The sequence below is a fragment of the Thunnus thynnus genome, chromosome 8, assembly GCF_963924715.1.
Source record: "Thunnus thynnus chromosome 8, fThuThy2.1, whole genome shotgun sequence".
NCBI classification, from domain to species: domain Eukaryota; kingdom Metazoa; phylum Chordata; class Actinopteri; order Scombriformes; family Scombridae; genus Thunnus; species Thunnus thynnus.
In genome coordinates this window covers 16414928-16440055 of record NC_089524.1, presented here as the reverse complement: position 1 = coordinate 16440055, position 25128 = coordinate 16414928, and the positions used below count along the sequence as shown (strand labels likewise).

At 38.2% G+C, this 25128-nt stretch overlaps 2 protein-coding genes across 2 annotated transcripts in view; one reads left to right on the top strand and one right to left on the bottom strand.

The window, feature by feature from the left end:
- Positions 1–1788: 1788 nt before the first annotated feature.
- Positions 1789–25128, top strand: part of psmd1 (proteasome 26S subunit, non-ATPase 1) — a 42435-nt gene continuing 19095 nt past the window's right edge. The window contains exons 1-16 of the mRNA XM_067596773.1: positions 1789–1966; positions 3186–3229; positions 3933–4006; positions 4285–4454; positions 4704–4912; positions 5263–5406; positions 6288–6514; positions 7056–7116; positions 7230–7358; positions 7521–7609; positions 7730–7808; positions 7914–8087; positions 8326–8437; positions 8765–8961; positions 9412–9507; positions 10138–10202. Coding sequence (XP_067452874.1) covers positions 1951–1966; positions 3186–3229; positions 3933–4006; positions 4285–4454; positions 4704–4912; positions 5263–5406; positions 6288–6514; positions 7056–7116; positions 7230–7358; positions 7521–7609; positions 7730–7808; positions 7914–8087; positions 8326–8437; positions 8765–8961; positions 9412–9507; positions 10138–10202 — 1886 coding nt within the window. The 5' untranslated portion in view covers positions 1789–1950. The remainder of the gene's footprint in view (positions 1967–3185; positions 3230–3932; positions 4007–4284; positions 4455–4703; positions 4913–5262; positions 5407–6287; positions 6515–7055; positions 7117–7229; positions 7359–7520; positions 7610–7729; positions 7809–7913; positions 8088–8325; positions 8438–8764; positions 8962–9411; positions 9508–10137; positions 10203–25128) is intronic.
- Positions 11497–21330, bottom strand: htr2b (5-hydroxytryptamine (serotonin) receptor 2B, G protein-coupled). The gene is made up of 4 exons (XM_067596772.1): positions 19726–21330; positions 18543–19174; positions 14596–14796; positions 11497–13328 (listed from the first exon to the last, which is right to left on the bottom strand). The coding sequence occupies exons 2-4, from the start codon at positions 18799–18801 to the stop codon at positions 12379–12381; spliced, it is 1410 nt and encodes a 469-aa protein (XP_067452873.1). The 5' UTR covers positions 18802–19174; positions 19726–21330; the 3' UTR covers positions 11497–12378.

The following is a 25128-nucleotide window of genomic DNA, read 5'->3' as shown; positions in this document are numbered from 1 at the left end:
CCAAAGGTGATGTCTTGTTTTGTCCTGATCAACAGCCCACAATCTGAAGATATTCAGTTTACTGTCATAGTGGACTAAAGAAACCAGAAAATATTTGCATATAAGAAGCTGGAACTGAGAATTTTGAAAAAAAAAAAAAAATATTACTAAAATATTCAAGACAATTAATCAAATATCAAAATAGTTTATTATGTATTTTCTGTTGATTGACTAATTTATGAATCAACTAAACTTTGCAGATTTATTTATTATATAAGTGTATCACAAGTTTTTGTTATTATAATAATAATACATATTTCATTTATATAGCATCTTTCACGCGCATAACAGGTGAAAGTGCATAACAAATTTAAACAAAGAGCAAACAATTCAAACAACAGTTGGGCTATGAAAAAACATACTTACAATTATATTTATAAATATGTACATAAAATATAATATTAAAGCTGCAAGCAGCGTTGGTTGGGACCTCGCACTCTGGCCTGTCAGGATCAGATCATTTTGCTTTTTAAAAATGAGGGATATTTCTTACAAGTGTGGTGTGCTTTATTTTTGAAAGTTTGATTGACATGTGTAGTGTCACGTGTGTAGAGACAATAAGTAACTACAGCTGGACAAAAATACTCATATATTTGAATGGAGAGTGTGAGCTAACCCACACCTTTTTGAACATTTACTGCTTCTAGATAGTTTTAGATACAGACTTCATTTGAACTTTAAATGAGTCACGAGACTTTGACCAACAAATCTTGAATTTACATGTTTTTTTCTATCTTTTACTGTTTTTGAGATATTAGAGTCTGAGTTTTAAAGTCTTTTCTTGCTCCTCCTGTGATTTTATAATGAGTGTGTATTGCAGAATGTTTCACAGCACTGAGGGAGTGACATCACTAGGAGCAGTTGGAGAGGAGGATTTTAGAGTACGCTTTTTGTGAAATCTCCTCATAAATCCCATGACTTTGGCTAAATCTTACATTAAAAATCACAGTTTACAGTAGGAAATTTCGTGGCGAATCCATTGATACAGGTTTGAAAGTGGTCAGACTTATAGTTAGACGTTAGAAGCCTCTGTTTGACACAAAGGTCATGCCTCCCCATTGTTTTACATTGTAAGGGTGATGTGGCACTGCAACTTTGAGGGCTTATAAAATCCAAACCGTTCGAGTTATTACAAAGTTTTTAGCAACTTCTTTTCAGCACAGTGTCATAAGTCACCTATTAAAGTTTGAAGCGAATACCATTAACACCCTCGGAGGAAATAGCGTTTGTTTGGTGGCCAAAATTGGTGCAAAGTCTTATTTTGAAAGGCTAATTGCGGACTTCCTGTTGGATTTAGGTCAGGGGTGTCAGCATATGATTTGTAGGTCTTGATGAGACGAATAATTGAGTTTTGGTTTGATCTCTCTACAACATCCCTACGGGCCATGGCGGCCATTTCAGTTACATAGGTGGCGCTAGAGAGCACATTTTGGCACTTTGGGGGTTAATTTTTACATTTTATCAAATTTTTCACCAGGCCTGATGTGCGTGCCAAATTTGGTGAAATTTTGAGCATGTTTAGGGGGTCAAATTTAGAGTTTGAGTGGCATAATAATAAAGAAAGAAACAAGCAAACAAACACACGAAAAACAATAGGATCCTCGCCCTTAGGCAAGGACTACTGTTTTACAGTAGTCCTTTCTCTTTTGGGCTCGGTCCCTAATATTAAAATATGAATATATTTTTCCTTTATGTTTGTTTTTTAATCAGGCGCCAAAGAGGCCAGCCACGCCGCAGGTCCTTCAGTAGGGGACTTGCGGTAGTGGACAAAAAGAAGTTAGCAGCCGCTGCGATTGGTTCTACTGTTGTACAAATCTTTGATTTTCTTTATAAAAGCCCCTGAAATTCGCACGGAATCCCACCGTCGAAGCAGGATAATTGTGGGGTTGAGGAGGGAAAAAGGAGCCAATCATGATAACATCTGCCGGTAAGTCGTACAAAGTGGTTTTATTTTGCTAGCCGTGACTTAAACTAGCTGCCATTGATTTAGCTGAGTCACATAGCTAACTGCCATTTAGCCGTTAGCCTGTGGATGTACATCCATGTATCAGCCGGTGATCAGAAATAAAACAGCCCAAAAATGTTTTTTTATGGAAGGACGGGCGCCTCACAGTCTGTCTTTGGTGATGTAAAGATTAATTTAATCAGAGGAGGGCTGCAAAATTGTAGTTAACGCTAACAGTACATCGCATAGGAATCCAGCTATTCAGCTGTTCTTGGAGATCATGTTCATAACTACATGGAATGTAATGTCATGTTGTTAATTTGTGAATGATTCCTCGAAGAGGAACCTAAAGTTAAGAGATTCAAGAGGTTTCATTGTCACATGGACAGCAACACAGCAGATGACAACACTGAAGGCAGTGAAATTTGGCTTCTTCGAGCTCAAGTCAATTATTTATATATATATAGCACTTTTCATACACAATGGCAGTTCAAGGTGCTTAAAACATCAGCATAAAAGCAATTTATCAACATGTTAAGAAATACAAAAATACAGAAATATAACAATTAATAATGACCACCAAATCAAGCGCAAAAAATAATAATACAAATAGGATAAAAAAATACATAAAGGTGAAAAACAGTTGTCTAGCCACACACACAGTCAGGTAAGAAATTGGCTAGTCATAAGCCTGAGAAACAGGTTTTGTTTTAAATGTGGAAACAGTAATGACTTATCTCTAGTTCCAATAAGATTATATAATAAAACAATTTAAAAAAAAATACTGTAATGTTATATCCTTGCCATGTATCCTTGAAAACCTTCTACGGTTAGTGTAACATTAATTTTGCAGGACAGGTTCAGATTTGACTATATTTGACTCTGGTCTGCCTACTCTGATGCCAAATGTTTCCAATACCCTTAATTTATTACTAAGTGGCTAACATTCTTGATTTCTAAATGTGAATGGGTTTCATTAAATATGATTGGTGTCTCAGATGCAGTATTTGAATACATCAGGATTAACTTAATACATTATTTAAATTCCTTAAATTTCGTCAAAGTATTATGGGTAAGGTGTTTTAGTAATTCAACTTTTAATGTTTAAGAATAATAAGAGGTATTTCAAACTGTCGCACATGCTCTGTCACTGCAACAAAATTGAGTATAGCAAGTTGCTAACATCTCTTTTTTTCTGCAGCTGGAATTATTTCGCTCCTTGATGAGGAGGAACCACAGCTCAAGGTAAGATCTGAATGCACAGAGGTTGTAGACCAGGTGCCTGAAAATGGCAAGCAACCATACAGAGAGTCTGTCATGTCATGACAAACTCTATAAGTATAGTGTGGTTTTACTTACTGGCAAAAGCACACAAGTTATAGGACCTTAAACGTTTCACAAGGAGAAAGTGGCAAAGCCATTAGCATGTATGTAATACACAAAGCAACACTTTTGCAAATGCAACCTTAACCTCTTAAAGGGGTTGTTCTTAAGCAGATTGCTTGATTTATTGTACAACCAATTGAAGAATGGTTCCTGGAGGTTTCCTGAGAAGCCTGAAAGTGTGGGATGACGTTTTCTCTATCAGGTCCGGTAGACTCTTTGAGATTGATCTGTCTGTCCTCCATACGTCTCATTGCTTTGATTTTGTATGCAAGATGAATCACGAAGGCTGAAACCAAGAGGCTGCCATCTCTGCCCGTGTCTCTGATTGTGTCATGAAAGCAATGCAAGCTTCAGATTTTCTAATCATGGTTGTGGTCAGTTACAACTCTATTAATGTGGGACTTGTGTGATAATTACACCCAGTTTGAAGCTCAGTACTGACAACATCCTGAACACATGAGCACGGCTTATGAGAGATCTTTAACTCTTTCATGTAATAAAGTTTTACTGTTAACACAAAACATATATATTTTAATGCAACATCTCTGTTTTTTACTTGCAGGAGTTTGCTCTGCAAAAGCTAGACTTCCTTGTGAATGACTTCTGGGCTGAAATTTCAGGATCTGTTGACAAAATGTAAGTATCATTGATGAGTTCAGGAAGTAGATCTGACATAAGAATTTTATATTGAGCAGTAAACCGTTGCAATGCTGAATGTTTATCTGATGACTATAATTGAGTAGAAGGTTTTTTTTAAGCAAATCTGAGTCTCCTTTACTGCTCTGTGACAGAAACCACTCTGTTGGTCATAAAAATGGTCATTTTGATTTGAACATTGATTTTACTTCCAGTAGTAATACATTGTCTTTCTGGTGTACTTCAGTCTTTTTCATCTATATGTTTCATACTCACAGCGAGGTCCTGTATGAGGATGAGACATTTCGTAGCAGAGAATTTGCTGCCCTGGTGGCCTCTAAGGTTTTCTACCACCTTGGAGCCTTTGAGGAGTCTCTGAACTATGCTCTTGGTGCTGGAGATCTCTTCAATGTCACAGATGACTCAGAATATGTGGAGACCATCATTGGTGAGTGATAAAACACTTAATCTTATTTTTCTGACTTATTTACTTCTGTAGATGTGATACTCCGTTGTTTACTTACCAATGTGAATTAAATTACTTTAAATGGAAAAAAAGAAATGTCTTACTGTCAGCGTAAAGACTGACTTTTTAGTGGAGAAAGGCATGTAAAATAGTTTTCTGACTTGAATTATATGACTGAATACAGAAGGGAAATGGGGCCCCACTCTTTGTCCTTTTTGTGTCTGCTACTAGCCAAATGCATTGACCACTACACCAAGTTGCGGGTGGAGAATGCTGAGCTGCCCGAGGATGAGGAGAAGAAAAGCATCGACCCCCGCCTTGAAGGCATCGTCAACAAGATGTTCCTGCGTTGCCTAAATGATCACAAGTACAAGCAGGCCATCGGCATCGCCCTGGAGACCAGGCGCCTTGACATGTTTGAGAAGACCATCTTAGAATCGGTAATTAGTTCTTATCCTTCACAGCTGACCTCAGATCAGTTTGGTTAAATACTCAACAGAATAGCTAAAGTCTTATTAAAGAGTCTGGTATACTCAACAAAATTCTGTCCTTTTCCAGAATTAAATTTTAAAAAGATCTTTTGAAAATCATTTTATTCAAAAACAGGAAATGGCCAAGAATTTGTTTCGCAGCCTGACAAAATAAGTTTCCCAGTACATTACTGGTACATGCGTAATTTTCATAGAGGAGTCCAGATTTTGAATACCGGTCTTGATTGTTCAGTGTTATACCTCCCTTGTGTTGAAACACAGTGACAGTTTCATTTTCTTTTCCCTCTCCTTTTTTGCAGAATGATGTGAGTGGCCTCCTTGCCTACAGCCTGAAGGTGTGCATGTCCCTGATGCAGAACAAGAAGTTCCGTAATGAGGTGCTGCGAGTTCTGGTCAAGCTCTACATGAACTTGGAGAAGCCTGATTTCATCAATGTCTGTCAGGTAACCAGCAGATCCTCAAAAATACTTTTATGCATCATCGCCTTGACTAATCTGACCAAAACTTCTGTGTAATACATACATGTCTTTCTTGAGACAGGTTCTTTCCAATAACTTATTTGTTGTGTCTATTTAGTTTTCAATTGTCAAAAAAAATCTACAACATTAACCTTGATTACAGCACAAAAGGTTTGTTTTAGGACACATTTTTTAAAATTCTTTGATTGTTTGCAGTGTTTTTTTGTTTAAAAATATTTTTAGGGCTGCAACTAACTAACGATTATTTTCATTAACGACTAATCTGTCACTTTTTCGATAAATCGATTAGTTGTTTGGTTCATAAAATGTCGGAAAATGGTGAAAAAATGTCGATCACACTGTTTCTTAGAGCCCAAGGTGACATCTTTAAATGTTGCTTTCTTGTTTTGTCCACAACAGTCCATAACCCAGAGATATTCAGTTTACTGTCAGTTTACAGAAGATAAAAGAAACAGAAAATATTCATATTTGAAAAACTGGAATCAGAGAATTTTTTTTTTCTTAAAAAATTACTCAAAACAATTTATTGATTACCAAAATAGTCTGTGATTAATTTGGCAACTAATCAGTTGAGTAATCGTTAAAGCTTTGAATATACTTATTAGAACACAAAATTATCCCATAATTGGTAGTTGTAGATGGGTAGATGTCTATTTTATTGACTAAAGCTAAACAATACTTACCCTGAGCCATACCAACAGCTATACAGATACTTAATGTGCTAGTAACAGTTGACATCGCTTTATACCGATTATTTGTATTGCTCTACTTTCACAGCACTTTCCAAAACTGTGTCAGAATTTAACATCCCTCTTTACTTTTTTTTTCTCTTCTCCCTACTCTAGTGCCTGATATTCCTGGATGACCCACAGGCTGTTAGTGACATCTTGGAAAAGCTGGTGAAGGAGGACAACCTGCTGATGGCCTATCAGATCTGCTTTGACCTGTATGAGAGTGCCAGCCAGCAGTTCCTCTCTTCTGTCATCCAGAACCTGCGAACTGTTGGAACTCCAATCCCCGCAGTTCCTGGCTCTACAAACACAGGCACTGTGCCCACACCAGACAAAGACAGGTGGGCAGGGGACGAGAACAAGGACGCACCCCGGTGTCTTAGTTCATGCCCACAAATGCTTAGGCCTGTCACACTGCAGCCAGAACAGATGGTTCTGATTTGACCTGTATTAGCTTTCTGTACTGAATTTCTGAGAGTCTGCTAAACTACATGGTGTTCAAAGATGCTTGTCCATAATTGGTAGCAAGCATGGTGCTTTTGGCAGGAACAAAAGTAAATGTGAAGTATTATCTTGCTTAATATGTTTTGACACAGCTTCTTTAACTGATATCTGAATGAGAAGAGTTCATCTAGAATTTCACCTGAGACAAAAAAGTAGATTTCCTTTGTTTTATCATTAAAATCCTCAAGCACCAAGCTGAACATGCACTCATGTAGATATTCAGAATCTGAATATTTATTTTATGAATGAATATATGATATTTATTAAAACTGAGCTTATTTAAGATATACAAATAGTATATTATGTTACTTATGAAGTTGAGTACCTGTGATGATGTGACCCAACATTGAAGAATGTTGTTTCTTGTTTGTGTTACAGTGACGCAATGGAGACAGATGACAAGGCTGGAAGCTCCCCTGCTGGAAAGCCAGCAGAAACTGTAAGCTCTTTGGATTGTTTTTGTGATACCAGGTGCTTGTCACTTTTTCTGTGTTTCAGAGCAACTTCTATTTAATTCTCTAACAATCATATTGCTTCTCTTTGTTTTTATAGAAAGATGAGCCCAAAGACCAGAACGCCAAGATGATCAAAATCCTTAGTGGGGAGATGGCCATCGAGCTGCACCTGCAGTTCCTAATCCGAAATAACAACACAGATCTAATGATCCTCAAAAACACAAAGGTAATGCAGGCTAATGGGCCTAATGACTTAGAGAATATAAATGAATTAAACTACTGTTTACAGTCAGATGAGAAGCAGATTGTGCATCAGTTGATAAGAAAATTAACTGAATTTGCTCTTAACAGCTTCTGCTTCTATTTTTTTTTTTCTCCTTCACTTTAGGATGCAGTGCGAAATTCAGTGTGCCACACAGCCACGGTCATAGCCAACTCTTTCATGCACACGGGAACCACAAGTGACCAGTTTCTTAGGTAACTGTGCTGTAACAGAAAACATCACAACAGAAAAATATAGTCTGTTGCACAATTAACATTGCAAAATGTACTTACTACATGTGATTGTTAGACCAAAGTTTTTGTTTGTCCTTGTAGAGAAAACTTGGAATGGCTTGCAAGAGCCACCAACTGGGCAAAGTTCACAGCCACAGCAAGTCTGGGTGTCATCCACAAGGTAAACTTGTCACTATGATTGTAATACAGTGTGAAAAAACATAAATTGGATTTTATTTCAGATAGGCTTCATTTAATTTGAAATGTATTACGCTGTGTTTTTTAGGGTCACGAGAAAGAGGCACTTCAGTTAATGGCCACTTACCTGCCCAAAGACACCTCCCCCGGCTCTGCCTACCAGGAGGGAGGAGGCCTGTATGCTCTGGGACTCATCCATGCCAACCATGGCGGGGACATCATCGACTACCTGCTCAGTCAGCTCAAGAACGCCAGCAATGATGTGAGTTGGCTTTAAATGCTGGTTCATTGTCAAAAACATGTTTATATTTGAATGTGACTCACAAAATTGCTGGGTTGCAAAATTTGCCGACATCATTTGCTTTTAGTAAACAGTTCAAAGCATAATCCTACAATTTTTTTTGAGATACCGGCAGCTAGTTTATTTCATTTTGTCAGAGTTTGAATTTATGTTTCTGTGCTTCATCTCACGTGGTGTGTTTTCTTCTTCTGTTTCACAGATTGTCCGTCATGGTGGTGCTCTTGGCCTTGGTTTGGCTGCTTTGGGCACAGCTAGACAGGATGTTTATGACCTCCTCAAGTCCAACCTGTACCAGGATGATGCTGTCACTGGTGCGTAAGCCCTGGACAAATTCAAAAGTTTTGAAACGGTCCTAAACAGAAAGCTGTTCAGTACATTTTAATGACAATTACCTAAAAACTATCATTAGTATTTGTACTTCCTGCGTGTCCTTGTATAATGTCAGAAACGTAGGTAACATTTTGATTTGGGTTGCACAAAAATATGAACACAGATTAACAGCTGACTGATGAGATGCATGAACATAAATATTGTATTTCTGAAAGGATGAGGTATGGTGTATATAGAAGCAAAAAAAAGGTCAACTACATGTTAAAAGCCAACACAAGTTATGCTGACCATATCATTTGACCTCTCAGGTGAGGCTGCGGGCTTGGCCCTGGGTCTGGTCATGCTGGGCTCCAAGTCAGCTCAGGCCATCGAGGACATGGTAGGCTATGCTCAGGAGACACAGCACGAGAAGATCCTGCGTGGCCTGGCTGTGGGAATTGCTCTGGTCATGTACGGACGCATGGAGGAGGCTGATGCCCTCATTGAGAGCCTGTGCAGAGACAAGGTAAGGCTGGAATGGTCACAGAGGCCAAATCATGTACACAATGAGGTCAGAGTTGTCTTATTTTCTAAGAAAAACAAAGGCTTGTTTTGTGGCATTGGTGTAGCTAATGCATATATTAACACAATACATACGGACGGACCTGAGCTTGATTAATTCAGAGGATATTAAGTGGGGAGAGAATTCAAGAGGAATTCTCATTGTATCTCACTAGGTCGTTGCACTCAATAAACTTTGCAGTTGCAATGTGCAGTTTCAGTGTTTGATGTATTGAGTCCTGCATGTACTCATACGACCCCTGGTTGCGTGTGTTTATTTCATGTCTCCTCTGAACTCCTTGCCAGGAATCCTTAAAGAGCTAAATTTGGGAAATGACTCAAGCTATGTTGATTTGTAGTTGTGCATCCAGACACAAAGTGTCAAAGCTCTGCTTCCCTTCACTGTCTACCATAGGACCCCATCCTGCGGCGCTCTGGAATGTACACCGTGGGCATGGCTTACTGTGGCTCCGGAAACAACAAGGCCATCCGACGCCTGCTACATGTCGCTGTAAGTGTTTCTCGTAATGGCCCTCTTCACAGTACATTATTTCACTGAGAATTATCATGCTGGCAGTGAAGCAGATGCCAAGTCTGCACAACTGCAGCTGGTATCATAATTCTAATTACTTAGTTTAACATGTGGTTATGATTGTTTAAAAAAAAAAAGTATACTTTTTTCTGATGAGACTATGATTTGATGGTTAAATCATCAGACTCGCATGCAGCTTTAATGTAAGTGTTTTCCCGTTTGAGTTTGATGCTGTGGTAAAGAATTCTAAATCCATTTTGTCCAGACATCTTTTGTTGGAACCAGTGCCAATTACTAGGACTGCCTGAATTACAACACTTTATTTTAACAGGGAGAAAGTGCAAGAAAATTACACTACAGCTTAAAGATTTATGTATATGCATTTTCATTGTGCTTTCGGTGGCTTACATTTGCAATTGCAACATATATCAGAGGTGTGAACAACTTGTCCTGTAGGTGGCACCTTATACAAGCTAAAGTTATTAGATTCTGTGAATAATCCTCATACTGTGAGCCACATGAGAACTACATCATAAATGTTAATTGCAGGAGTTGAAGAGTCTCAGTATCTGCTTTGGTTATTTAACTGCTTTGTTTGTCTTAATTAAGGTGAGCGACGTGAATGATGACGTCAGAAGGGCTGCTGTCGAGTCCATTGGTTTCATCTTGTTCAGGTAAGAACCAGACTAAATTACTTGAGCTATGAACACTGTGTCTGGTTCCTCTACACCCACCAGACGCTCCTCTGTTATCAAGGTCATCAATGCCAAAATTCCTTTGATTGATCTGCCTCTAAACAAGCACACACTGATTAATGTTAATTAAACACTTATGCATTTTAGAAGGTGGCACATTTTTTTAAGAGAAAAATGCTTTTTAAATTCCTCAGAGAGTATCAGTACCGAAACTCAGAAATTATAGTGTATTGAAATTGTTCAAATTATACCCAGCCATAGAGAAAACAGTTAGTAGACATTTACCTCTGGAATAGACTTCATTGTACAGCACTGTTTCATCTCTTAGGTTGTCTTTGTTTATTGCAATTATGGCACTGAAAGTTTTTAAAATATTTTTACTATTTCCTAGGATTCATGCAAAATGAAAGAGCTAAATGGTCTTTGTTAGATAACAGCCAATAAAAAAAAAACATTCAGGTCTTCATGGAAAGTATTCCTCTTGTCAGAGGAAACTGAACGTTCTTGTCATTGTCACTCACACATTTTCTTTCCTGGCTATTTATAGAGATTTGTTACTCTTACAGCGACATGAATTTACCAATCAGAGACCAGAGCAGTTTTAAACAGAGCGCCTAGCCAGTGCACAAATATCAGGGTGTACATTTTTAAGCCCAAAAAAGGCTATGCAATATTGTGTGATCAATTGGCCTCTAGATAAACCAAGTGTAAATCTTTCCTGTGTTTAGAAAGACTTCTGAACCAGAACAATTCAAATACTGTCCTCTTTTCCAACTTCCCACTTCCTCCACACCCCCAACATGCACATTTGCGCCCAGGGAGGACAGTTTTAAGTTCAAATGTCTAATGTTTCTTTTCTTCTTATTAAATCAACTGAGTTCCTGGTCATTAAAAAGAGATGTGGTCGTTCCAAGCAAAAATAAATTGACACACACCAAACTCACATACCAAGCTTGTGGAGCCCTATCAAAATCTCAGATTTGTTGTTCCATGGAGCAAACATTTAGTTCATATTATATATACAGGTTCTAATTTAGGCAATTTTATATATTTGAAATGCAATCTGACATTTCCTCCCATGGCTATTTTAATAACCTCTAATGTTTATAGTTAATAATTCTTCAGTTGTGTTGAGTCACTTTTAAGTGACTGTATTTGCTGATCTTCTAATGCTGTGATTTACAGTGTGTTTATTTGGCTGTCCTGTTGTGCTTTGACCAACATTGGTTCATGAAAGGTTGCTGATGAAATTGAAGTACCATAAGGCTGTAGACGTACACAGTAAAAGAAAAGGGATGGTCAGAATAGATTCAGTTTTCTTTTAGTTTAGCAACACAAATATTTTATTGAACACATGTAGATTTCCATTCAATCTTGATTTTGTTTTTATTTACAGTCTTATATATAGAAACCTTTTTGAATAGTTAAAACATTTGGCAGTAATACACATACAAAAGCACTTCCCAAAGGTCCAGCAAATACAACGTATCATTTCAAGTGTGCAGTGCATTTCATGTGTTTGTTGCAGAAGATATTTGAAAGGTAGAGTTCTGGCTGTCTCAACAAAACATAAGCATGTGGTTTGAGATGGTTTATAACACATTCAGATAGCCCAAGTTAAAAGAATCAGCATAGGTATACTGCATATTGTATTCTGCATTCACAGAGTTTCCAGGTTGTCATAGCGTCTCCGTTATGTATTTTTGTCTAGTTGTCTAAATTTTGTTGACCTTTCATAGAGTGTGTTTGACCTGGTACAGGTTATCTCAAAGTTACTGTTTTACACAGCTTGAAAACTCAAACTCTCTTTTACTACCCTATCAACTGTCCTTGTATCTTTGAGAATTCACATTCTTAATGTGGCCTATTTTGGAGGCCAGTTGAATAATGTATTGACTATATCTATTCACATATGTAACAGAAGAGTTTGGCTGAGTTTGAAGAGTAGCATAGTGTTTCTGAAATGATCATAATTGATATTATAGCCCTGTTTCTCTTCTGTCTGTGTACATTACAATTGGTCAATTAGATTGAAAGTAACATCAAATTCCAATCCTGCTTTTTTAATGTTTTGTTGTGAGGCAAGAATTTTGTTTTTAAGGAAATAAAACACTTCCGAGTGCTTCCTTTGACCGGATATTTTTTTCAAGTAGCTCTAGACACAACTAACATGTTCCTCCTGCTTACGGTCTTCATTTTCAGTCAAGAGCATTGTGTCTAACACAACACCATTGGATGACTGTACAGGTGCCTTCCGGCTCCTCAGTGGACTTTGGTAGCTCACTGCTCCAATGCCATTCTTCATTCCCCGCTTCATGAACAGTTTAGAGTTTTCTGCCATGGAAGATCTGAATGAAATTCTCGTAAGGGTCCAATCTGCATTTGATGCCCTTGGGTGCCTTCCTGGCCCAGAGTTATTGTAATTGCAGGTGATGTAACGTGTGAACGCCTGCCTGAAAGTTTTGTTGAATAGGGTGTAGACCAATGGATTGATTCCTGATGACACATAACCCACCCAAACAAAGATCTCCATGAGGCGGGCGATTACATTAACATCACAGCTGGTGCATAGCACAGAGGTGATATTAGTAATGAAGAAGGGACACCACATGACTACAAACAGGAGGAAGACGATGCCTAGCACTTTTGAGGCGCGCTGCTCATTGCTCAGAGTCTGGATTGACTTCTTACCCATGGTAGACATTCTCCGAAAGGGCATGTCATCTCCTGTAGGAGAGTTTGGGGTCCCAGTATTTGGTTTTTCTTGAGTCCTGTGAAGTCTGCTGTCCAGCATGTTCAGCTGCTCAGCTTGAGGTGAGGTCACAGCCTGTTCCCTTTGAAAAACTGTGGCGATCGTTGGGTAGCTAAAACGCTGAGTCACCTTTGACCTGAGCAAATAAACCTTTTTGCGCAACACCTGGACAGTAAGAAGATAAATGATCATCATGATGGTCAAAGGGATGAAGAATGCTGCCATGGAGCCAAACATGATAAATTCCCGGAAGGTGTCTGTTTTCAACAGGCATGTGTGGTTACTGTTGAAGGTGATGTTGTTGTGAGGATGGTAGTTCTGAAGCCCCTTGATCGGAATCGGGATTGCTATACCTGGAAAATGAGAAACTTTGTTAGTATTGGCAAACATTGGCAATTTTTTTTTTTTTAAGCACTGATTGAATGGCTGATTAACTCTTGGCACTAGAATTGGTTCAACACAAATTAATATTACCCAGCTGTTTCTTTTTTTCATCTAAGAGAAAGAAATTCCTTAATTTTTTCATTCTATAGTTAGGTAGTAGTAGAAATCAATAGAAGTGTCATGAAGCAGCTGTTTCAAGAATAATAAGCAGAGGTCTGATTGTAGGATTTCATTTTTGTTTTTTAAGTTAAGTAAACTAACCATCCGTGGCCTGCATGATCCCTCTTAAATTGAGCAATAGTATACAGTCAGGGAGAAACTGTTCTGCAGTCAGCGGTGTTAAGTGCCTCTCCCTCCAATCCATCTGATCTCCCGGTTTTGCTCATGAAATGAAGCTCAAGTGGAACCAAAATCAACAGCTAAACTGACTGTGCTTTTAGTGGTCTCAGTACTGGCACTGAGCACTAGGCAATAATTCCTCAGTGAATTAGGTCAAACTTTTACCCTCCTTTTGTTAAATAACGGCAGATCAACGAACAATGGACCCCAACACTCATACGAGAGCTGTGTGGGATAAATTAAAACAGGCAAGTGTGATTCTTTCATCAAGAGGACATTCAAGCAGAATACCTACGCCTCTATGAATGCTTTATATTTTTCAAAAACTTGCTTTATCATGAAGCACCTTCTCACCTAGTGACCGATTTCATTATCTGTTCTTATGAGACCCTTTTCATGACAGACATTTTGACTTGTCAAAGCAGGAAAAGCTTTAAATGATAACATTGACAATGGCTCGATTCAGTTAATTGTCCGAGTAAGTAAGTGTTGGTGCTCTATTTCACGTCCCTAATTAGTCCAAACAGCTTGGTTGGATGCATACGCCATAGTGGCCTTTGAATAAACTCCAGCCTCTCATGAAAATTGACCTTATGACATCTTTAGTAACATCTCTAAGATGCACTGTGACCAATGCAAGTGCAATATTACTGTCCAAGCCCCTCAGACACCCCATCTCGTTCCTATATACAATGTAGTGGGTAGTGTAGCTGTTTATATAGTATCTGCTTTTATTGCATCCGGCTTGGATTCCTGAAAAAAACCAGGTCTGCCATGGGTCTTATGTCAAGAAATCTATCTGAAGGCCATCTTTCCTGAGATTAACTTTATCAATGTGCTCTAGAGTTGAGTAAAGTTTGTGTTAAGTTGAAAGGAAATCTGAATGAATGTGCTTACAAATGGATATAAGCCACACCAGTGCTATCTTGACCATCGCTTTGGCTCTGGATTTGTACTGGCTGTGTTGGATTGGCTTCTTGATGGCAATGTAGCGGTCCAGTGAAATGGCGCATAGATGCATGATGGACGCGGTGGAAAACAGCACATCCAGGAAGAGCCAAATAGGACAGAGGAAGTCCGGGAGAGGCCAGCCAGAGTCTAAAGAGAACATAAGAAGAAATGCATCCACTATGATTAGAAACTGTTGTCCTAGAGTAGTTGGGTTTTTAAAATATTATTTGTAGATAAGTTATCTGTTGTGGTCCAAACACAAGTAGTAATTCCTTTAATGCACTTTTATAATATACCCCAGTTTCTTTTCAAAAAGAACTTGGTCTTTTACTACCAGTTATGGGAGATGTACCACAATGGAAAGGGATTAGAAGTAGCACTCATGCAAAAGATTGGTGTTTGTTTATCTATGGGAGGAATGACTTTACTGGAAAAAGGAGGGTTCACTGACTGTTTATGGAGCTAAAAGCTCTTTATGTAGATGTGCCGGAGACTATGCTCAACAGTAGTGTTTATTTTCAGTTCCAGGCATAAAATTTGGCAAGTAATTGTTCTGGCCTTTGTCCCGTGACCATCACCCATTTAAAAAAAGACTGTTGGAAATATTCTTTACATAATTTTCTTTGTTTTGCCACCCTCCCCTTCGTTGCTCGTACTGCTTTCTTGTCACACTTGGAGGAATATTTGAGTCATAGTTTTGATGAGGTTTCATCTGGAAGGCTTATTCATTGACAAATACTGCACTTGTTCTCAAAGTAAACTTCTGTACCTTTCCTCTGAAATGTTGAATCCCAAGCCAAATTCAATAAACAGTGTAGCTTACAAGTTCCAAGTATCTATAGAAAGGCACATATTTTTATTCCATTTAACTGAAACTTTGAGTAAACTTTGGAGCGCTCTTGGCAATCACCACTGTATCTATTTCATATGCAAATTTAACTTCTTCTGCATTGGAGCAAGTGAGTTTGTATTAGTCTCATAGTCAAACTTCTTTCCATCAATATCAGTAATGCTTTTTTTTTTTTATGGTTTGCTTTTGAACATATCTTGTTCCACCAGCCTATAAATCGTTCCACTGAGGGTAATCGATGTCCAGTAGGTTCTGCTTACACAAGGCTTTGATCAAGACAAAATTATCTATACTTCATACAGTAATTACTCTTATTGCATTGTTTGTTGTGTTGTTTGTTGTTTGTGTTTGTTTAATGTTACTTAAGAAGAAAACTCACCATTGCACCTTTTTTTATTATTAATTTTTTTTTAGCACAGGAAAAATTCATTATAACACATGTTTGTTTGTTTTTATATATATATGTCAAGTAGAGACATGAAAACTGTGACTAATTTGTCATTGGAGTGTGTTATGAGGTGATGCCTTGCAGGTATGTCACTTTAGAAATGACACCAGTTCATCTGTTCATCTGTCTTTCATCTTTTTTTATCATCCATGAATGCATTATGTATTTAAGTTACTAGCAGTGTGTGTTCACACAGCTCACATTTTAAACAAGCAGATGTCCTACATCTTTCAAGGTGTTGCCTTTATGCTTTGAATTAATTTTCCCAGCAGATGTGGAAAAGGTCTGGCAGCGCATACAGATGTAACTGTAGTAGAAATGCACCGATATTGATAACGGATATCAGTCCGATACTGACTCAAATAGTTGGATTGGGTATCTGTAACAATGGGCTGATCTCATATCGGATACCATTATTTTAATAAATAACAGTTCAGTAGATTTATATCTATGTATTCATTTGTTACATTTTGTTTTACAAAGTTAAGAGAGCAACGTTTAAGTCGAGCTTTATTATTTCACACATAAAAGAATGATCCCAATCTCTTTCACACATTAAGGCATACAACTTATTAATTAAACACTGGTATTGGATCGGTACTCTGTATCAGCTGATACCCAAAGCATATTGGTATCAGGACTGAAAAAGTCGGATTGGTGCATCCCTAAACTGTAGTCCAGTTACATTCACGGCTTCCCTTTTCACATTTTACACTGAGGCATTTTCTTGTACTGTGTGTGCCCTCACATGTATATTGAATGCTTTATGACCCTGCAGTTAGGTTGATCTTGAGCCCATATTTTTTGTTGTAATACTTGCTGCCTTAGAGCAGTGATGTATGCTGGTAATATTGCCAGTCTAATCTGTACCGTGTAACTGTGTGCGTCTCCTGTCCTCCAGCTAGGGTTCAGTTGAAGGAACTAATCCTCCGTCTGGAAGTTTGACTGTCCACTCAGTTGATATATATCCCCATGACCTCTCCATTCTCAACTCAGTGTTCTGAGATTCATCTGTCTAACAAGGAGGTAATGATAGCTGGGTTTAAAAATATATATTTGACAATTGAAGAGTTTATTCCTAAAATGGAATTAGAAAGAAAACTCATCGATACAATCACTTTCAAACTTTTCAGTTGTGGATTAACACATCATAGCATCTCACTCCACCAGCAGCAAAAAATAAATTGTCCTATTTTGAATTAAATGGAGTTATTTGTTGGACTAATACCATATATACATTTATAACCTTCCTGCATTGGTTTTCAACTGAAGGATCAGGACTCTTTATTAGGTCTTAGATATAAATAGAGATAGAGATAAATTAAGTTTGCAAGGGCCTACATTTAAGCGATAGCTTTAAAAAAAATCATACACTTTTGTCCTTCTCAAATTTGTTTGAAGCTTTCTGCCTCTTTTGATGATATACTGCTTAAATTTTAATCTCTCAACCTTGAAACTTGCAGCCTGTGTGGAAGTGGAAGTGAGTCGTTGCCTTATCTATTGTTTAGGTTAAGCAAATTCACTATATAACGTCAAAGTTCTGCCAGTTGGGATCTTTTTTTTCTTTTCTTTTTTTAACACAGCAACACTTGGATCTGAATGTGTGGACAGCATGTAGATGAAAGTAGATAGATGCATTACAAACATACATGTAATGATAGACTGACTGCATGGCCCTTACTTATATAGCCTCTGCATTAAGCTGCGATTGACAAAAGCGGCACCCATGACCAGTTTGACTTGTGCAGGCCCTTTAGTGTAAGACATCCAGTTATGATTCAAAACTGTGATTTTTTTGATTTTTTAAATGAGAGGCAAGACAGGTGGATAGCGCCATGACAAATTATTCCATCTGTGTGTGGGTGTGAGACAGAGAGAGAGACATGATTAGGATCTGGCTCATTATCGTCCAACTGAATTAATGGGGAATGGTAGCTTAGCCGTAGCTTTGTAAGAGAATATAAGCCCAATCGTTTGAGATGTAGCTGTATTTACACAGCACTGTCACCAGAATTAAAATAAAATTATCATTTACATTCTTTTTGTTGGGTAATGAACCACCCAGACCATTAGTTCAGTCCAAGCCGTGCAACTCCTACTCTACTATGCCAGAGAAAGTAGCATGTTTATTATCCACAATCTGTTATAATATGTCATCTAGAATAATTTGTTTACAGTTACTTGCGATCGTATCTAGTGTTGTTCACAAACAATTTTTAACCTCCTTTGCTACCCGTAAGCGTGTTAGTCCATTTTTCTATGTCGATTAGTAAAGTTAATACAAGTTAAACATAGTTTTCCTATGAAATGGGGGACTTTATTTGTAGAATATCCAAACACACACTTACTCCTTGATAGGTTTTTTTACTCAGGGTTGTTTAAAACTGGTTGGCCTGTATGTGTTGAAACAGTTCAAACCCAGCTCGATAGAAGGGTAATTTTAATCATTTGGGTTCACATTTAATCAGAAAGGTGGCGTGAAATTGATCTGGGCATTGAGGACAAGGACATGTTTCTCTTTGTAGAGTCAGATATTTACTGCTATAGTGTTGCACAAGTCAGGTTTTTGATCACAAGGCCCCATGTTAAACTTACTGTAGAGAACAGTGATGAGGGCAATGGGCATCACTAGGAGTCCCACCAGTAGATCAGCCACAGCAAGCGACATCAGGAAATAGTTGGTGGCGTTCTGCAGCTTTCTCTCAAGTGACACAGCAAGAATGACCAAGATGTTACCTCCAATAGTGGGGATGATGACCATGACAATAAGCAGGGCGGCCCATTTCAGCTGAACCCCAGACGCTTCTGGTCGTGAGCCGTTAGCCTCGAGTGGAGCCGCGAATGGCTGGGACATGGTGCTGCACAGGTTACAGCGGGCCTTAGCGTGGGTCTGGGCTCTGATCTCTCTGGTGTTTGAGACTCGGTCAGCATGGTCACTGGGTCCCACAGGCAAGGGCAGAGGGTAGGGCGGGACAGCTCAGGGTCAGTGCACAGGACGCTACATCCCTTTGTGCAATATATAAACCGAACGGAATATCAGTAGAGGATCCACCGTTTGGAGGGAAGAAAAGAAAAAAACGGGTCCAACGCTACAAATTCCAATGTTGGCAATAATCCCAACCCCCACGATTAGTATTTCCACAGGGACACGCTAGTAGGGGTCCTCACTTTCCCAGGCAGTTAATAGTCTTGTCATCCATCGCATCCACTTAAAAGGACAAACAGGTCTGTTAAAGGAAAAGAAAGACCTTGTTACTCCTTTGCTTTATTTGTCTGAATGATGGCATATTAACGAGACGCTTATGGTAACAAATGAAGAGGGTCTTTCCTGTCTGATGACTATTATTGTTTCCACATCATGGCAAAGAAATTTACCAAGATGGAAAATATAAGGAGGAATAGCTTACATGCCTTTTCAGTTATAACAATGAAATATAACTATGAAACAAATTTTTATAGGAATAATTTGCAGAAAGGTTTAAATGGTCTTTCTATAACATTTCCTAAATACACACATGATTCAGTTAAAAACACGATCATTGTTTTTAAAACTTGGTACATGAATGTATGAAAATTTAAAATTCTTTGAACCCATTAAATACAGAGATTTAGTGTTAGATTAACTTAAAGCCCTCTTCAGTGTGGTTTTCGATGAAACATACACAATTGTATCACTGTCTACAGTCTTTACTTATTGTACAAGTCAACAAAATGTTAATTATTAAAAAAACAATACAGTAACAACTGGCATTAGTGTGATTTTACAAAAGTTTCTCACCTGCTTCTGAAGGTAACATCTGTTGCAAAGTTTCTCTTTGATGTTTCAACTCGAAGTATTTTTCCAAGCCGATACGTCGTAACTTTCATAAACACTAAAGCGACAGTTTGTGCTGAAAGAATAGTGCAGCTTAACACGCACACCTCTTCGTATTTTTTAACGTCCCCTATCTCATCTTTATATTTCCACCCTCCCGAAGTAAGAACATGACAAAAAAAAAAATGCCCTCCCTCAGAGGCAAAACCTAAATCTGTCTAAGTCCATGATGTGGAATTTGTTTTGCCTCCACATGTTGGAGGAACCCCCAGTCTTGCTTCGCATCACCTACCGCGATCACAGGTTTAAAACTTTCAGATGTTGTGGCTCCTCTGCCTTTCTCCCATTCCCACTTGCTGCCTCTCGTTCACAGCCACTAAACTGCCTGCACTCACCCCCGTCTAGTTGGCTCTCTCACTCTCCCCTCCCTCCCCTCCGTCTTGCCCGTGAGTCAGACTCTGTCCAAAACAGATGAATGTCTTCGCGCTGGCAACATGCCAGTGGTTCTGGGAGGTAATTTCCTTCAACACAGCCGTCCCACTGTTTATATTTGTCACTTTCTGTTCTCTCCACCATTTGAAGCTAGCAGTGGTGGGGGAGGTAGTAGTGGTGTATGGGGAGAAGTATTCTGTGTGGGAAGGTGCTCGAAAAACATACTCGAATCCTATAAGTTTTTCATTTCGTCTTCCGTGAGCTCACATTGTCAGGACAAGTATGTAATTTTAAATATAATTGTATTTTCTTGTAGACGATTAAGTTTGAAATTTAGACCACATTTGTGTTGTTTTTTTTTTTTTCTCTGAACTTCCTGTCTCAACAAGTCAAAATGTGTTTTCTGTCAGTGTGGATTCATTGTTTTGCTTTTAAAAGCAGGTGCAAGACATTAACACACGTAGAAATAAACGTTCTCTGGAGTTTACAGTAACCAGATGATGATGAGTGATTCTTCTCTTCACAAAAAAATGTGAGAAGTACAGTCAGTAACCCCCTGTGTACCCTTATGTCTTCCTGTAAAAAAAAAAAAAAAAAAAGTCTACACTCCATATATTTTAGCTGAAAGGTTTCCCTAATTTACCTCAGGTGCCAAAAACCACATACAGTAATACACAGCATGTCCTCTTTCGTCACCTGTTTCTGATTGGTTAAGTTTAATATCTTCAGTCCATTGTAGTGCTCTTCTAACTCTAATGTCTGTCAGAACAAAGTCAGTGCATTTCTAATTTGTGAAAGCTGCTGTTTAACACATAGTCCTCAAGATGACCCACAGAGATAACAGGAAAAATCTGAAAACACCCGTCCAACCTGCACTGTCTCCTTCTCATTTCTCATCAAAAGATTGGTGATTTTTTTTTTTTTCGGTGCATGGAACAGCTGAAAGTGTGCTAGTAGCAGTATGCTGACTTCGGCTCACATCACATCAAATACCTGCCACACAGGCACATTTTTCAGACCTCATCCAATCTTGCTGGCTCAGATTGCAACTTCATTTGTCAGATCTACACATTTTTCAAACAATTTGCAGTTTTTGTACTAGTAAAATTATTATTAGTACTATGTTGTATTATGGTATGTTCTTCTGGAAATTTGCATAATTTAGAAAACTTTTTTTTGTTTGTTTGATGACAAATTCGTACCAGTGCATGTGTATTTTTGTATTGTTTTTGCATTGCATTTTGCAACAAATTAAGTAATACTGTTACCAGTTTTCTTTTCCCCCCTAATGACCAGGATGCATCATACATGCTGTTTATATATCCTACCAGAATTGGATTATTATTTTGATAATTTACATCTTACTTTACATTCATCGATGTTATCATAGCCCTCTTCCATTGGCACATTTGTTGCTACTTGCAGCTTTTCTAATGTGGTTAAACAGTGGTTAATTTTTAAATTGAATTCAATGAAAGTGTTACATATAAAAGCCACACAGCATCGTGGCCTTTTTAATCCAACATTGTCCAGGTACATTCAAGATGAATTTGGGTGACTGCTTTTAACAGACAGGAAGCAAACTAAACAGATCTGCTCTCTTGCAGTGCTAGTGCATTACTTACTGCCTCAATTACATTTCATGGGTGCAAAATCCATCTATAATTTATTTAGCACAGCTGGATTCCTCCTGCCTCTTTCGCTAACCTATCAATGTATGTGTTGCTCCACAGGGCACTGCCTGACATCTGTAGACTGAGGGAGTTATTAAATTTCAGCTGTATCAGCCTCTGACATTCACACCATAATAAATGTGAGGCATGCACATATGGTTGTACAGTACATTAACCAGTAGAGCGAACACATTGTGCATTTTTGTTGCCTAGTAAGGCAGTAGTAGTAAAGTAAACATTTTCAAGAGTTAGAGCATATGTCAGAGAATATGTTAGAGCATATATGTTTCACTTTACATGTCTCACTATGACACATGTCTCTGAAACCTCGACATTTGACAAGGGCCTGAGTACAGGAGCGTAAGAATTTCATTCTTATCGGGAGCCTTTGCAAGTGTTACATTTAATCAACTTTTCAACTTTTTTTTTTTTACTATTTTCAGTATTTCAGCTCATTTTGATGTTCTTAAGCTCACCACACATTGAGGATATTCAAGTTTGGCTTGGATGCAGATGTCATTGCTTCACATCCTTTTCAAGTGAAACAAATTCTGGATATTGATTTCCATCTGAGTCTGAGGTTGAAAAGGCATTCAGGTTTTTCTCAAGCTACTGTAGTCCCTAATCGATTACAACACTTGTCATAAATTAGGTCTGTGTCTAGCCATTACAAAAGCCCTTGAACTTTTGATGGCCTGGTTCATATTTTTTTTCTGTCCTATGCTGGATAGACTGTACCCTGTGTTTTTGCGGGTATTAGAGAGCTGACAACCTCACAACCAACAACATGTGTGTTGATCAAGTAAAGTCAGTTTTATTTATGCAAAGTAAAATTACAAATTTGTCTCAGGAGACCTTAACAATGGGTCCTTATCCAAGATTGGATTGTAGGGCATCATCAGACTACCAGAATAGAATCAATTCATGCCTGTAGGTGATATTGAAAGGCGATCTAGATCTCTAAATGACTGTCATTTGTGATCAAGTCAAATCCTCCTATATGGTTGAGCTGAGCTTCTAATTCCAAACAGGCCAGTGGAGATTATGCACTAAGAACGAGCCACTATATTGATGCAGAGGACTAAACACAAAACCCAGCGAAGCTCATACTTATTTAGACATAACTTTCTGGGCTTTATTGAGGCTATTTATTGGTTCAAATCAGATGTAGCCTCTGTTTCTCCTCCTTGTTTTACATTGTGTATATTTAGGCAGTACTATTAATGGCATGTTGAATGGAGACAGAGGTACTCAGGCATCTTGGCCAACTTCTATACTTTCGTGCACTACTGAGGAATCTATATAATGTAGCGTTTTGTTTTTACTCTGTCCTACCTTCCAGTGTTTTAACTTCTATTTGTTATCTGATCCAGTCCAAGTAAATCCAGTAGGCTAGCCAGTGAAAGCAGTTATCTTAATGATAAAGCTATCATGCTGAAAGTTTAAAATGTTTATTTGCTTAACTTTGAACCACTAGGCAAATGCACAAAGTTAAACAGATGGTTTAAAGGATTAGGGCCCGGTACAGCTAAGTCATTTAGCATTCTCTTATTCTTTCCTCCTTCAATTCAGTGAGCTCTTACTTCTATGAAAGAAACAAAGGCAGCCACTTCAGTGAAGTGTTATGTGTCTGAAACAGTTGGCAAAATGTGACAATTTAGTTAAGTTGTGGCAAAACAAACCAGAGAGATTTGTGCCGCTGATTATGGTGCTCACATCTTGACTGGACCTACAAGACTCTCGATGGGGAATTCCTTTTCTTTTTTTAATCAAAAGGGCAGACCAAACCTGTCTGAGATTCAAAGGCACTGAGTAATCTCAACAATCAGTTCATCTGTCAGGCCCAGGCAGCGCTGGTGTTATCAACACCACCTTAGCTTACAGGCAAATTGTCAGATAACATTCTTGGTATAAAGCAGATTACGCCAACCCCCTGTTTTTTGTTTTTTTTGCTTTCAAATTAAATATCTCTGTTGGACAACCCAGTGCAGTTATACATTTCGAGCTATGGCACAATTGTTGTACTTTGATGTCACCTGCTGATGTAAACCTAATGCGACGGGGCTCAACATTAGTGTCACCAAGGCTGAGCCATTATCTGGCATCGACTGATTGAAGTGTGTCTCATTGTGACTTGGGAGCAAACAGATCGGCAGTTTAAAAGTGAAATAGAGTTCTCCCCCCTCTCATAAAGCCCCCATTATGTTCTCTTGAAGTGCCTAATAATTGTTTGGTTCCTATCTTGGCAGCACTTAAACACATAATTCCTTTCTTTTTATTGTGAGGTTAGAGATTCTTTTAAGACTCACTTCAGTCATATATTCTACAATACTTAGTGCACTCTATTTCAATTACTCGTATATACTCTTGTAGTACTTTCTTCCTACAATCCCATAATATTAATTTCAAATAAGTTTTTCTGTAATGAAACATTTCTTCAGAAGCACCCCTTAATGTTCTCTCTGTTGGCAAAGAAACAGTTTATACCAGAGACAGAAAAATAATCACATAGAGCCACGGCATTTGAAATTTGTATCTTGAGCCAAAGATTGGCTTAAATGGTTTGGCTTAGTGATGTCTATTCTCCATATTCCACAACAGCACCAGTGGGAAAAAAACTCCAAGGACTTGGAGAGTTTTCAGAGACATAAATCAAAGTTGCTTATTTCATGCCCATGCTTTCACTTTACTCCTTCTCTCTTTCTCTCTGTCTTCACTCTACTTTTTTTTCCCTCCAAAATCATCTAATACAGTTCCCCCAATATGTAGATGCTCTCTGCATACAGTGACCATGGCAGTTTACATCCCAGCCAGGGTGAATGCACCTGTAGCATTAAAATTAATGCCACAACGATATTAGCTTTTGGCCCTTTGTGTCACAATGAACAATTATTGCTACACTGAAACAAATCTCTGTGTGTTGGAAGATTGCCCAAAGAGGCATTCCCCACTATCGTCAGCTCAAGATAACTGTGATGATTTGGTTCATGTTGCTCTTTTGCTCAAGGCCTGAAAGCGCTTTATCTCATTAGGACCAAATCACCTCATCCATCACTTTAGCTTTTGGCTTTAATAATGAATTTTAGCCTTAAAATTCCATAGTTCATATAAGCCTTGTATACACATTTTACCAGAGAAAAAAAAAATTATCTTCATACCAAAACCAGTTGGTGACATTTATCCTCTAAACCTCTGTAATTCTTCATTAGAGAAGAACACATTGTTATCATGAACCAATGGTCCAGCGCTTAGTTACTTTTAT